General features: G+C 31.7%; 2 protein-coding genes across 8 annotated transcripts; one reads left to right on the forward strand and one right to left on the reverse strand.

The window, feature by feature from the left end:
- Window positions 1-1,701: 1,701 nt before the first annotated feature.
- LOC11427111 (2,4-dichlorophenol 6-monooxygenase) lies at window positions 1,702-10,309 on the forward strand. 7 transcript variants are annotated; one of them, XM_024778503.2, is made up of 13 exons: window positions 1,702-1,800; window positions 1,892-1,978; window positions 5,484-5,759; window positions 6,137-6,219; window positions 6,299-6,434; window positions 6,623-7,110; window positions 7,202-7,249; window positions 7,657-7,831; window positions 8,531-8,643; window positions 8,728-8,824; window positions 8,964-9,183; window positions 9,409-9,556; window positions 9,672-10,309. In XM_024778503.2, the coding sequence occupies exons 3-13, from the start codon at window positions 5,558-5,560 to the stop codon at window positions 10,068-10,070; spliced, it is 2,109 nt and encodes a 702-aa protein (XP_024634271.1). In that variant the 5' UTR covers window positions 1,702-1,800; window positions 1,892-1,978; window positions 5,484-5,557; the 3' UTR covers window positions 10,071-10,309. The 7 variants fall into 7 exon arrangements, with proteins under 7 accessions (XP_024634271.1, XP_024634273.1, XP_003601813.2 ...); XM_003601765.4 differs by lacking the exons at window positions 1,702-1,800; window positions 1,892-1,978 and adding exons at window positions 3,993-4,206; window positions 5,028-5,139; XM_024778502.2 differs by lacking the exons at window positions 1,702-1,800; window positions 1,892-1,978 and adding exons at window positions 3,993-4,177; window positions 5,028-5,139.
- Window positions 10,310-11,171: 862 nt separating this feature from the next.
- LOC11437568 (uncharacterized membrane protein YuiD) lies at window positions 11,172-14,095 on the reverse strand. Its single transcript, XM_003601766.4, has 5 exons — window positions 13,618-14,095; window positions 13,374-13,530; window positions 12,580-12,630; window positions 12,319-12,411; window positions 11,172-11,606 (listed from the first exon to the last, which is right to left on the reverse strand). The coding sequence occupies exons 1-5, from the start codon at window positions 13,731-13,733 to the stop codon at window positions 11,535-11,537; spliced, it is 489 nt and encodes a 162-aa protein (XP_003601814.1). The 5' UTR covers window positions 13,734-14,095; the 3' UTR covers window positions 11,172-11,534.
- Between the last annotated feature and the right edge of the window lie 469 nt (window positions 14,096-14,564).

Consider the following 14,564-nt stretch of genomic DNA (forward strand, 5'->3'; position numbering starts at 1 on the left):
AAACCTTGGTCCAATAGATTTTGATGTGGTATATGATTTGATAGTGAAAAAAGTTCATAACATTTAAATTGTAAGATAATTAAATTAAAACATCGTTTAAAAAGCAGGGGAACAAAAATGCAATTAGACTTATATATATATATATATATATATATATATATATATAGAGAGAGAGAGAGAGAGAGAGAGAGAGACGTGTGTGTATTTTTTTATTTTTGTTACATGTGTGTGTGAGAGATTGATTAAAATAAATAATTTAATAATATAGTTATGTAAAATTTTCTCTATTAACCTAGTATGCAAAAGATGAATTATCTAAGAAATTTAACAAAAGTTATGTTGAGTTAAATATAATTTAATGAAGGAGTAAATTGAGAAACAAATAAACAGATGGAATTAAAATAAAAGATTGCATTTAAAAAAACACAAAATCTATAAATAAAAAAAAATCAAATGATTCTATGTAATCAATTTTAATCAAAGTAATAATAATAGTTACAATAGCAGCACTATGGGCACAAAAATTATTCACATATATCCGCGGATAAAAACCACTATGGGCACGAAGATGATAGCTTAATGGGCGCGTGCATATAAAATAAATTGATCCTTTAAGTACTAAAAATTAATGAACATATGTGTGGAAGTAATGATATTCGTATTCAAAATTTATAACGATGCTTTAAATTTGTATTTTGATGAGATATTTATACTGAATAAAAATTGATTTTTTTTTAATTAAATCAATAGTTAATGTGTTAGTAGTGCATGTTTATGATACATGAAATACAAAATCAAACAATAATCTGAAACAAATTAACATAAAAGTTAAACTTATTAAATCATGTTATTTTATAATTAAAAATTTAAATCTAATTATGGTGCTAGAAGACAATGAAGTGATAACTAACTAAAGATTGTTTAAAAATTACTATAGACCATCATCAATGTTATCAACCCAAATGAAATTATCTAAATGTTGGGGTTAAATTTAAGTTTGAGATTGGAGATTCTAGCAATGATTGTTTGAGGTAGTTGAGTATAAGGGGGGTTAATTTCGGGAGGGGACGAGTTACACACATTTTTTATTCTTAGAGCAAGATTGATGGCGTGCACATATGAAACATTATCGCAAATGGGTCCGTTGGAGATCCAGTGACCAGGACATAACATAATGAATAATTACTAAAGTTTGTTCTCCAAGTGAAACCATCTTTTGAGGAATTTTTTTGGCTTTAATGACTAAGCTGGAAATAGAGGAACTTATAGTGATGATATGGATAATAAATTGTGATTCTAAGAGTTTGGGCGAGTTTGTATCTTCTCTATGATGAAATTAAAGTCATTTTTTCTAGACGTATAGAGAAGAAATGTACCAAATGTTGGAAATTGAAGTGAGCCTATGCTTATCCTTTATGTATCATGATAGGTTAAAATAATGAAAATCTAGTTTAAAAAAGAATGATTTGTTATGATGGGTAAGTTTTTTATCCATCATCTTTATTAAGTGTGCTAGATGAACAAACACAACATATTAAATATACCTAAGAGACATTTAATGAATATACTTAAGAGACATTTAAAGTCAATTTTAATTTTAGGAATTGTCTTTTACAACTCGGAAAGAGCTGAAAATTGCTAAATTGATGTAAAGAGATGATTAACTTTATAAATTATAAAGTGATAAAACAACATATTACATGTAAAGGGAGAGGTGGAGGAATATGGCTAAGATTGTAAAGTTTGTTTACGTAACAATTATTTTTCTTTACATGTTCCATATTTCAACGAACATCGAAGGTAAACCATTGTTTTATCATTTTCAAATTTCCTTCATTACTTTGTAAACATCACTCCATCCCATTTTGGTAAATTTTTTTCTTCGTTACAGCGGGTAATTATAAATGTCAAACAAATTATGATTGTTTAAGAATGTGGTGCCCAATTGGTATTTCACCGAGGTGTATAAAGCGTCGATGTAAGTGTATTGAAACCTTGGTCCAATAGATTTTGTACCCGCATGAGTTTGCATTTTAGTGTTAGACCAAATAGAGTACACAAACTACATGCTATAAAATAATATTTCACGAGCTCTTGAACTTCGGTCCTCTTTGTAATAAAAAAAAAAATCACGAGTTATCATTTAGTTATTGTGTTGACACTCAATAATTTGAATATGTTTTCTTTTAATTTAAGAATGTTGCAGTTATGGTTTTGTATTCTAATACGATGGTAATTAAATAAGACATCAAAGAATATTATTTGCACTGTCTTCGTTCTTTTTAATATAAAAAATATCGTCAATCATGCATATCATGTTTTCTTTATATCCATACTGCTTATCAAAGTAGCTTCAATCGTTAAGATGGAAATATATATTTTTCAGATATTTTATAAAAAAAAAAATAGAATCTATTTTGTGTTTGGTTTTGGTAATAAAAATCCTTTTTTTTTAAAATGTTTTAGTTTTTTTGGATAAAAGAGATCTTAAAAAAAGAGTTTTTTTTGAAGATTTTCTTATAATATTATAATTTTTCGTGCAAAGTTTTATTCAAAAATATGAATTTTACATGAGTTTACTTTAAAGAAGTGATAAAAAATGAATATGAAAAATTGTTGGAGACGGCCCGTTTGTGATAGATTTAAAAATAGATTTTTTGGAAATTTATTCAAAAATGGTACCCCCTCCGTTCCTTTTTAAGTGTCGTTTTAGAAAATTTTCATGAAAATAGCAAAGTGTATTTTTGCACATTTTCTTCCTATTATACTCTCAATTTAATCCACCAATATATCTTTATTTTTGGCACACACTTTATCTTTCCAATAAATTTAATATGTTATAATTTTCTCGTAACAATTTTTTTTTAAGGACCGTAACAAACATTTGTTACTTACTATCTTTTTCTCCAACAAAATCTTTTTTTTTTTTTGCACACTCACTCTCTCATAACAAACAATTGTCTATTTTTTAAATATCGTGCACATCTCTTTAATTAATTTAAATCAATATAAAAATTATATCGATGAAATTTCTTCTTCTTCATTGTCATTTTGTTTTTGTTCTTATATATTGTCAAACGAATCTTCAACTACTTCTCCCTCTTCACCTTCCATCAGCAGTTTCAATGAGTCTTCCACTCTTTCTTCCTTTTGAACATTCATGGAGTTTTTATTTGTTTTTCTCTCAAATTGTTCTTTTACTTTACACTTGAAATTTTTAACAATTATTCGTCTTATTTATAGAATTTTAACTCTTCATAAAATCATTATTATATGTAACAAAATTTTGTTTAAATCTGTAGATAACAAGAAACAAATTTTGTTTAAATTTTTTTTTTAGTTTTCCAAATATATAGCATTACTTAGTTTTATTAAAAAAGACAAGAGTAACCAAACAAAGAGAAAGATACGAGTAATTGACAAATCGTACTCTTAAAATACTAAAACGACATATAAATAAGAACAAAAAATTCACCCTAAAACGACACTTAAAAAGGAACGGAGGGAATATAAGTTATTTCATATTCATTTGTTATAAGTTAAAAAATATATTTTGACATTTATTGACCTAAATGTTTATTGTTCGAGATTTTACATAATAAAAATCGCATATTTTTTCAAAATGATATATTTCAAAAATAATTTTTATGAAAAACTATTTGAATAGCTTTTTTTTTAGAGAATTTTTCAAAATTTTAGAATCCAAAAAAATTATAACAAAATGATGAAATATCTAGAATCACATTTTAAGATAAGCTATTCAAACCGATTTTTTACTTGAAGCTTTCTCTAAAAATTTCTTTGTTAAAAAAACTTTAACAAAAATATATTACACTACAAAAATCTATTTTAAAAAAAGCTAGAACAAACCGGTCTTAAAAATTAAAGAACTTTTTCAGAAAATATTAAAACAAAAATTTAATATCTTCATTGAGACCAAAACTATATTCAACTCTTTTATCAAATAAACATTTTTTTTTAAACATTTAATTTAAGCGTTTAGATTTATTTTTGCCAAACGTCACACATCGCTTTCAAAATGGAGGCCTATGCTCTTTCTTTTTCTTCCTCGCCACGTTTGCTGAGAAGGCATCACACAAAATTTATAGCAGTAGCCAGCGGTTAAAGCGAAGAAGACTTGTAGCAAGCTTCGTCTTTCTTCGTTCTTCAAGGAACAGTAAGTCTGGGTCCCTTTGTGCAAATTGGGTAATTTTCTTCTTTCTTCAATTTCACTGTATTCTAATATTTTTCTCATCATTCTGTTGCTCTATGATTTCGTGTTCAATGAACATTAGTATAGATGATGAAGTATTTAATGTTCTTCTACTCATTGTTTATTAGCATAGTTTGTGATGCTATGGTACACTGTATATACGCATCTTGTTTTACTGTTAGGTTCCCTTTGTAACTGCCCAAAACCTGTTTGATATAATGAGATTAACAAAAATGAACACATTTTAACAATTCAAACCCTAAAAGTAAAACAACAAAACTAAGTACATCTATAGTCATGTTATCATCAATAGCAAGGTTGTATAATTCGTGTTTGTCTCACAATCCCAGGTGACGAAATCTGGTTATAATTTTGTTAATTTGCTACTTATTTTTATTATAAAATTATTACTTTGAATTTTGGTTGTCGTAATAATAATATTATATTTCATTCACCAATGCTAATGTAATAGTAAGTATGCATGTAAGTGTTTAACTGTGTTATGAAAATAATTATTAGAAAGGCATCTTAGTCATTATTAGTTATTCAGCCATTAAACTTGAAGCATATAAATGAGAGAGTCAATAGTCTAAACAAAAAATACAGCAAAAGAACTTTTTTTGGAATTTCTTACTCCTTCTTTATGTTCTCTCGTGGCTGAACGCCTGAACCATAGAAGGAGGGGGAACCACTTTGTTCACAAAAACCATTGCATGTACCCTTATTATTCTCCAATTTCATCTTCCATCCAAACAAACCAATTTCCCATTGCAAGAAACTCATCTTCCCTCTTCCGTCTTTAAACTTTGTTCAGCAAGAGAGATAGAAAAGGGGGTTCCAATTCTTGTATTGTTTGCAATCACTTGTTCTTCATCAAATTCCAAGCTTTCTCTTCCTCAAATTCCAAGCTTTCTCTTCATTAATTGGTGAGTTCTTTAATTAAATTATGATTTTGTTTGGGCTTTTGTCTTGGGTATGGTCCATGAGTAGAAATAAGGGTTCCAATTCTTCAAGGAACAGTAAATTTAAGTCCCTTTGTGCAAATTGGGTAATTTTCTTCTTTCTTCAATTTCAATCTATGTCTGTAATATTTTTCTCATCATTCTGTTGCTCTATGATTTCGTGTTGATAGATGAAGTGTTTAATGTTCTTCTACTCATTGTTTTACTCAAAAAAGTAAAACAACAAAACTAAGTACATTTATAGTCATGTTATCATCAATAGCAAGGTTGTATAATTCACGTTTAACTATTATATATTATATTTCCAGGTTAGTTTTCTTTCAGCATTGGGTCTTGTCTTTCACGAAGAACATTTGAGCCTGGCTTTTTCAATTTTTTGGTTATGGGTTTTTTAAGGTTTATAAGAAGGTATAATTACCCCTTCAAAGATAAAACTCGAAATAGAGCACTCTTAATTCAGCATATGCAAAGCAGAGGTTTCTCAAAGGCAAAAGTTATCAATGGTAATGATGCGGTGCTTCCGGTTCTGATCATTGGTGCAGGTCCTGTGGGTCTTGTTCTCTCTATTCTGCTCACAAAATTAGGTAGGTTCTTAAGTTATAGCATTCCAATTGATTAATTCCTACTTTTTTGAATGAAGTTTCCTTGTGAAGTTTGTTTGAAAATGATGCAGCAACTATAATGACATATATTATGTTTTCAGTTTGCAATTTTGCCATGACTATAATTTCTACTTCAATGTTGATATATTTGCTGCAAAGAGTTCAATGTGATAGATAATGCAAGATTTTAAAATAAGCTATAGTTTCCTTTGCTAATTTGTGTTACTAGCTTATATGACTGCTCCTATACCATGAAGAATAACAAGCATAATTGAAAGATATCAGTAAATTGATGATATAAGACATATGGGATTATGAAGAACAACTTCAAAGTTCATATTCCTTTTGTTTTATTGCAGGTATTAATTGCACAGTTTTGGAGAGAAACAAGGCATTTTCTAAACATCCACAAGCACACTTCATCAACAATCGATCCATGGAGGTTAATAGCACTTTTTGATAGATGATTTTATTTCCAAAAAAGGCATTATGATATATTTTGACTGTTGGTGCCAGTATAGATATTCCGCAAGATTGATGGCCTTGTTGAAGAGATCCAAAGGTCTCAACCACCGGTAGACTTATGGAGGAAGTTCGTATATTGCACTTCCCTTTCTGGTTCAATTCTTGGATCCGTGGATCACATACAGCCTCAAGGTGCTATTCTGTTGTCCACGTGAGCCAATTTCCTTTGTGGTAGCAATAGGAAGATTATTATTTTAGGGTAGTTTTGACTATTACATAGCCTTCAAAATATGCAGTATCAACAATCAAACTACATGATGTTTTATCATTCTGGTCAACATTAAGCTTCCGAAGATTCATATATCTTGTACTTGTTGCAGATCTTGAGCATGTTGTCAGCCCAATCTCTGTGGCACACTTCTCACAGTACAAGTTAACCATGTTACTTCTCAAGCAACTTGAAAATCTAGGCTTCCAAACATGTGCATCCGAAAGCTCAGAAGGAAATAAGCAGCCTTGTGAAAACATAATATTGATGGGTCATGAGTGTGTATCCATTGACACCAACAATGACCTCGTAACAGTAACTGCGTCGTCTGTCAATAATGGGAAGCGTGTAGAAAAGGATATCCACTGTAGCATCCTTATTGGTGCCGATGGAGCAGGAAGTACTGTGAGAAAGCTTGTAGGAATAGATATGAGAGGCGAGAAAGACTTGCAAAAACTTGTCAGTGTCCATTTTCTTAGCAAACGCCTTGGGAAATTTTTGCTAAAGGAGAATCCTGGTATGCTATTTTTCATCTTCAATTCTGAAGCAATTGGGGTTCTTGTTGCCCATGATCTCAGGCAAGGAGAATTTGTTTTGCAGGTATGATATACGTAAATGTAAAAATGTCAATATTTTGTCTGGCAACTGGTTTTTGTGAATCAAATGCATGATGCTAGTTATATTGTTGCAGATACCGTTTTATCCACCTCAGCAAACAATCGAGGATTTCAGTCCAAAGGTATCATCTTCCCCACAACAGAATGTTTATACCGATTTTTAACGACATTTATCATAATATGAGAAATAAATATCTTGTTAAAGCTAAAACATAAAGTTTTGAAGAGGTTATAGGTCACGTCTGTTGATGTGATTAAGCTTGATACATTTATGTATGTATTACACACTGAAAGTGATTTGATTTTAGTAGGCATGTGAGAAGTTAATCAGCAAATTTGTTGGTCAAGAGTTTGGAGATGTAGATGTAATTGATTTTTAACGACATTTATCATAATACGAGGAATAAATATCTTGTTAAAGCTAAAACATGGAGTTTTGAAGAGGTTATAGGTCATGTCGGTTGATGTGATTAATCTTGATACATTTTTATGTATGTATTACACACCGAAAGTGATTTGATTTTAGTAGGCATGTGAGAAGTTAATCAGCAAACTTGTTGGTCAAGAGTTTGGAGATGTAGATGTAATTGATATAAAGCCATGGATTATGCATGCTGAAGTTGCTGAGAGGTTTATATGTTGTGGCAACCGAATATTACTTGCCGGTGATGCTGCTCATCGATTTCCACCTGCTGGTGGATTTGGTAAGTTATTTTTATCTCTATGTAGATAGTAGATGTTTGCGATTTATAAGAAAAATAGTATGCAATCTATCACTTCGCATCTATACAAAATAGGGAAGAATTCATATTTTTCTTTTTCCATGGGAATATGATGGCGTCATGTTTGGAGAGAGTCTGTTTCGAGTTTCCGTGTATGGGATATGTTTGTCTTTCTTTCTCTGAACATGGGTATTATCATTCTCCTAAAGGTACATTTGATTAAGGAGCTTAAAAGGAAGGGTAGAGTAAGGGTAAGCTATCATTTTAAAACAAACATTCACATATTTTTTGTCATTAGCATTTGATAACTCTAGATGGAGGCTGTTGTCTATGGTTTCGTGCTTCGACTAGGGGATTTCTTGAGAATAATTTGGGTACTTCATAGTATCTGTTTTCAAAATCTTTGGCATGGTAATTTCCTAAGTTGTTTTCAAAATGACTGAATGAAGGCGCACTCGCATTAGTGTGGCTTTTAGCAGTAACTTTTTTGTTTTTCCCTAGAGGCAGGATGAGTAATCCACTGTTATTTTTTGTTTGTACATACATACAGTTCCAGGCCAGGGGCAGTGGTGGGTAAAGGCCTCCCCGAAATGGTTAATCTAGGATTCAAACACACTGTTTTTTGTTAATGCTGTTTATTTAAGTGAAGCAATTTGACACAATATTGACGTAATTTTGCAGGAATGAATACTGGCATTCAGGATGCCCATAATCTTGTCTGGAAAATAGCTTCTGTGATCAAGGGTATTGCCCCAAATTCAATGCTAAATACCTATGACATGGAGCGTAGACCAGTAATGCTTTTATCTTCTATTGCCCTTTTTAAATTTATATTTATATTCAAGTACGATAAACCCATCGACGTTTATTGTTGTCAGATCTCTGTATTCAATACAAGGTTAAGTCTTGAAAACTACAGAGCTGCCATGTCTGTTCCTGCTACACTTGGTCTTGATCCAACTGTTGCAAACACAGGTATACAATAATTTTATGTACTGATTTCCTTTTATTCACTTCGTCATCAATCAATCAAATAATCTTACAAATGGTGTTGTTCAACCCCTTCCTTACTAAATAACAAAAATTTAACTGATTTTTGCTCATTTGATTGCAGTTCATAAAGTTATTATTAATGGGGTTGGTTCCATCTTACCATCCGGATTGCAGAGGCTAGCTTTGGACAGCATTTTTGCTATAGGTCGTGTACAGCTCTCTGAATCTGTTCTAAATGAAAGTAATCCCCTTGGATCCTCAAGGTTGGCTAAGCTAAGACATATATTTGAAGAAGGGAAAAGCCTTCAACTTCAGTTCCCTGCTGAAGATCTCGGTTTTAGGTATCACTGTCTAAATATGTCATTTTCTACATTTTGTATTGCTGAGCTATATATCACCATTATTGTGTTCATCTAGCTTGTTACTTTGGTTTTACATTTTTGTATGGTTGTAACTTGGGCGAAATTTATAGTTATCATCATCTATAATAATTTGTGATTATGTTAAGCATTTTGACGGATGAACATTTTGGGGGCACCCGTCTAACTCAAGGCTGTTGAACTTAGGTACCTACAAGGTGCAATTGTGCCAGAGAGTAGTGATGTTGAGAGTCCTCCACAAGTACCCACAGGTCGTCGCAGGGACTATATCCCTTCAGCACAACCAGGATGTAGACTGCCTCATATGTTTGTGAGAATAAACGCATTAAGCGAGGTTTGTAGCACTATTAATTTATAAATTTTAGCGAAAAGATTAGCTACCTGGATTTCATTGGTTTTAAACGTCAAATTTCTTCATTTGTTGATTTAGTGAAAGTAATGTTTTGTAGGAGACGGTCTCTACGCACGATCTTGTGTCTGGAGATAAAATTGAGTTCGTTCTCATCATAGCACCAGTGAAGGAATCTTATCATTTAGCTCGTGAAGCATTTAAGGTGGCTGAGGAAAGACAAGTTTCTCTCAAAGTGTGTGTTTTTTGGTCTACTGATTCTGTTGAAGGACTTGATAATGGAAGTAAAGATGCATTATCACCCTGGAAGAATTATGCAGACGTCGTTGAAGTTTGTTCAACAACTTCAAATTGGTGGGATATGTGTAACATGACAAACAAAGGGGCTATATTAGTTAGACCTGATGAACATATTGCCTGGCGTGCAATTTCAAGACTTGCTGGGGATCCTAGGGCGGAAATGGAAAAGGTTTTTTCTGCTATACTTGGAGCACACTAATATAAAAATGGGTTTGTCTTACATGTGCAAATTTGCACATGATAGAAAAACCCATATAAAATAAACAAATACAAATTTGTATTGATTCTTACAGGATTACTATTGTTTTAGGTAGATTAATTTTTTTATTTTCATGGTTTTTAATAATAATAATGAAATGGCCTGTCGGGTTGTGTTGTTTCAAGTGCTCTATGCAAAAACTAGTGTTTTTAATGTTATTTTGATTGAAGTTTGAACAATTTGTCGTTATTTTTGTGCTACTAGCGTCTTTTGCAGTTCGTTGCTATATGACAAAAAAAGGGGAGTCGACAACGTGTCGTTGTGAATGTACATTTGAAAACTTTTCATATTTTATGTTCTGATGTAGTTGGATCCAATACCATCTGGTGTTTTTTAGGCAATGTGTAAAATGTCAGTCTTAACCCCGGTTGCGAAAAGCAAGAAGCAATCTACTTAAAACGCAACCAAATTCATCAACCAAAATTTTCCTATGTAGTTTTGAAGTTTAGATTGTACTATAACTGTATTCAAACCGAGAAAATTATACTTGTCACCAGTATGGTTAAATCATAAATGGTCTTGCGCTCCACTATTGGCTGTTGCTAAGGTCGTTTTCAATACACATTACATTGGTTAACCGATAATAATTAATGTTGATTATGGGTTGAAGAATATAATATTTACAACAAACAAGTTGTATCCCACTAGTGGGGTTGGCTACATACATCAAACAATGCCATGATGCTCTATCATACCCAGCTACATAAAATAAATTAGGCTTAATTAGTGATGTTGTCCCTTAAGTTATTTGTTGGTTACATTTTAGTCCCATAAGTTATTAACGTTACAATTTAGTCCCTTTAAGTTATCTTCCCTCTACCAAATAAATTTCCACTGTCAAAACCGTTAACCCAATGTCTAAGGTGGATACACATTGCAAGTTGTCACATCGCCGTTCACATGTTCCTATTTAACGTTTTGGCAAAAGGCTAAAAGTGAAGATTTATTTGGCTAACATATACTAACTTAGGGACCAAATTATAACGTTGATAACTTATGGGACCAAAATGTAACCAACAAATAACTTAAGGGACCAAATCATTAATTAAGCCAATAAATTACTTATGAAGATGAAAGGAGAAGAGTTAATATCAAATCAGCTACATATATTCAGGGTAACAAACTACAAGTAATAGCATAAATAAATCCTTTCAAACATTGACGGATCAAAATCGCAAGTACATGATTCCATAAGACCAATACTTCCATTACATCAAATAGTGTAATCAATACAATTCAATTTTTGATCGCCGATGTTGATGCGAAGGTTAATTGAACGCAGGCTGAGATCAAAAGGAATGTGCACACATTAGACTTTTCTGGGTGAACAAGGTTTGATCCAGAGACTGTTTCGGATTTCTATACAATGGCCCATAGAGATGCCAACAAAGGAATCCTCAAATATTAACTACCAAACATGGTTATTATATAACCAATTGATGATGTTATAAATCCAAGTAAACTACCGGCAATGACCTGCAATATGAATTTGGAATATTAACAAGGGAAATCACAAATTGGCAATTACAAATTACAATGAAGATGAGACTCAATTTACAAAGGAACCTTTTTATTTATCCGTAGAGCTTACGAAAAAGACAACTAAAGTTAGCCTGTTATCTTTTAAGAATTTTCAATTGTTCAGTTTAAATTGCAGAGATAAGTAAAAAATGAGATAATACAAGAGCCTCGGTATCTCGAAAAGTTTAACAGTGGAAAAACTATAAACTTATTAATAACTTGATATCTTTGTATCGATAGATCCAACATTCACTTAGCACTATGTATATAATCAGATAATGAGAGTACTGCAGTATCCTCATAGTACTGAAACAATGTACTCCGTATATAACCCTAGGAAAGCATCAGCATAACGTATCAAAGAAAGTAAAACATGGTACACCATACTATTATAGACTTGAACGTTCATAAAAGACAAACTAGTATAACACAATCATGACCTGCTCAAGCAGTAGCAGTTATACATTGAGTAAATAACACAATACTCATTAAATATATTTTAGTGTGAACAATCAACAAACATCAGAATCCCTATGCCTAGTTTAGTTAGCCAAAGAATTCTACCAGGTGTGGAAACAGCCAAATAGCTACTAAATTATTTATTCTGAACTTAGATCCATAAAAAAATCACAGGAATTAGGAAGCAATCAAATGCAGAATATTGTACCTGAGGTGGGGTATGCCCAAGAAGTTCACGAAGCGGTCTGCTGTCGGATAGAGGATGTTCAGCAGGAAGTTCAATGACAATTTGGTTAAGAACCTGAAAAAAGCCAGTCATTCAAACTCAGTAAAGACAAATTGGATCAATCAAAACAAATAAAAATGTCATGCACCTTAATATCATAGGTAAACAGAAGAACATTTCTATAGCATTTCTAGTCTCGTCACTGGCATGAAAAAAAAAAACAAACAGGAGAAGGCATCAAACCTCGGCTTGGCGTCCTGCTTGCAATCTTACACCAGTAGCATCATACATCACCTGCAAGCAGCAATATCTAATATCAGAAACTCTCCCAACCTTATAAAGCCAGTCATTAGCATTTGTTTCTCTATCCTCATTGTGTAACCTAGTTGTTTTTAATGAGGGACATGAGTTTTTCTTAATAGTTACATAACGTAAAAACATGTCTATTGTAGTACTCATGCAAGTGCAACTAAATATAAAAAAAATGTAGATTGAATCCTTCATCACATCATACTATAGTAATAAAGGATAAGTTAGATTTTCTTGAAAATAAGAGACTAATTGGATACAAAAATTCCATGTTACTACACTTTTAAAACGAGACCGGTTGAATAAGAAACAACGTTCCCTGTTTTATTTTTAAAATGGACACCGGACAATCAAGCGATCAGGCTAAAGTGGTTAATAAACTTTAGAAAAGAAGAATCAATCAAGAACACCCGAGTTTGAACCACAACTCAAACAATATTTGGTTTACTTATTTTCTGCATTACTAGGTCCCATTTCCCCTAAGATCAGCAGGGTTACAACAACAAAAGAACCATGAGATGGGACTGGACAAACAAACATAAAAATGAGAGTTAAGACAAAATTTTGTTGCTTAACAAACTACAAAACAAAGAGTTGAGTAACATCGATTGCGACTAAAATATATGTCTAGTCCTTCTACATTTCTACGTGATCAAATCAAACAAATCCAAAACAAAAATATATATCAAAAACTTCATAAATTGAATAATGAGAACAAAAACTCATACAATGATAGCCATAACTAAAGCAGTAGCGAAAAGCGGTCCACCAAAACCTTCATGAAATCCTACAGCTGTAGCAAGAGCAGTGACAGTAGCTGAATGAGAAGATGGCATTCCACCAGATCCAACTAGTTGCTTCGGATCCCATCTTTTTTCCTTATACCTGCAAATTATATTACATAATTGATTAATATTGAGAAAGAAAGAAAAAAGTAGTAATTGAATTGGGATCGGAATGAATTGGACGAACCAGACGGTGAAGAATTTGATGGATTGAGCGATGGTGAAAGCAAGAATGGCGGAAATGAGTGGGTAATTGTGAAAGATTGAAGATGAAGACGACGTTGTAGGTGCTGTTTCATTCATCGATTCTCTGTTAATTTACTGATTAATTAAGTAATTAATTAATCACTTAATAATTTGGGAATGATTTGTGGAAAATCTGGATTTGTTTGATGTTAAAGGAATTCAGGTGCAGTTGAGATTGGAGAAAAAAGACTATAGAAAAGTTTTGTAGATTAATAATGGTGAAAAAGAAAGGTCATAAATACACTGCAACTACTTGAATGTTCATGAAATGAAATAGCTCCACTAACTAACGGTCCAACCTTAGTTTTTTTCTTTTCTTTCACAAATCAATACGTCTCTTTATTCCATCGCGTTTAAGCATATGCCATAACTTAAACTTCTCTTCAGTCGCATTTTCTCTTCTTAGGAGTACTACTTTAGCACCAACCGTAACGCAACTAAATATATAAATAAATAAATCCAATGTTGACCAAAAATTGGATAAATGAAGGAGTTTGATTATATTATACCCTGTCACTAGTTAACAAAAAAGTTTCTCAAAAAAAAAAAAAAGGAAAAATTTGACCCACCACTTTATAAGGAGTTACCCTTCCCTAAATTAAATCAAAAGAATTAAGAAATTTTATAATACGTGGTAAAAAAAATTGATAATAATGTTAAGATTTTTTTTTTTTTAAGGAATGTTAAATTTATTGATAACTAATATCATTTTATAGGTTTTTTGTCATGATATTTTTCGTCACATCCTAATCAATTATGTGTGCAGTTATAGTAAAAGTCAAACATTTCACTTGATAAAAAAAGCTAAATATTTTTAATGATTAAACAATTATGATTGATTGACTGTGTATATGAATGAAATTTGTGTTTTTCATTTGTTTAGAGATT

The sequence above is a fragment of the Medicago truncatula genome, chromosome 3 (assembly GCF_003473485.1).
Source record: "Medicago truncatula cultivar Jemalong A17 chromosome 3, MtrunA17r5.0-ANR, whole genome shotgun sequence".
Classification (NCBI taxonomy): domain Eukaryota; kingdom Viridiplantae; phylum Streptophyta; class Magnoliopsida; order Fabales; family Fabaceae; genus Medicago; species Medicago truncatula.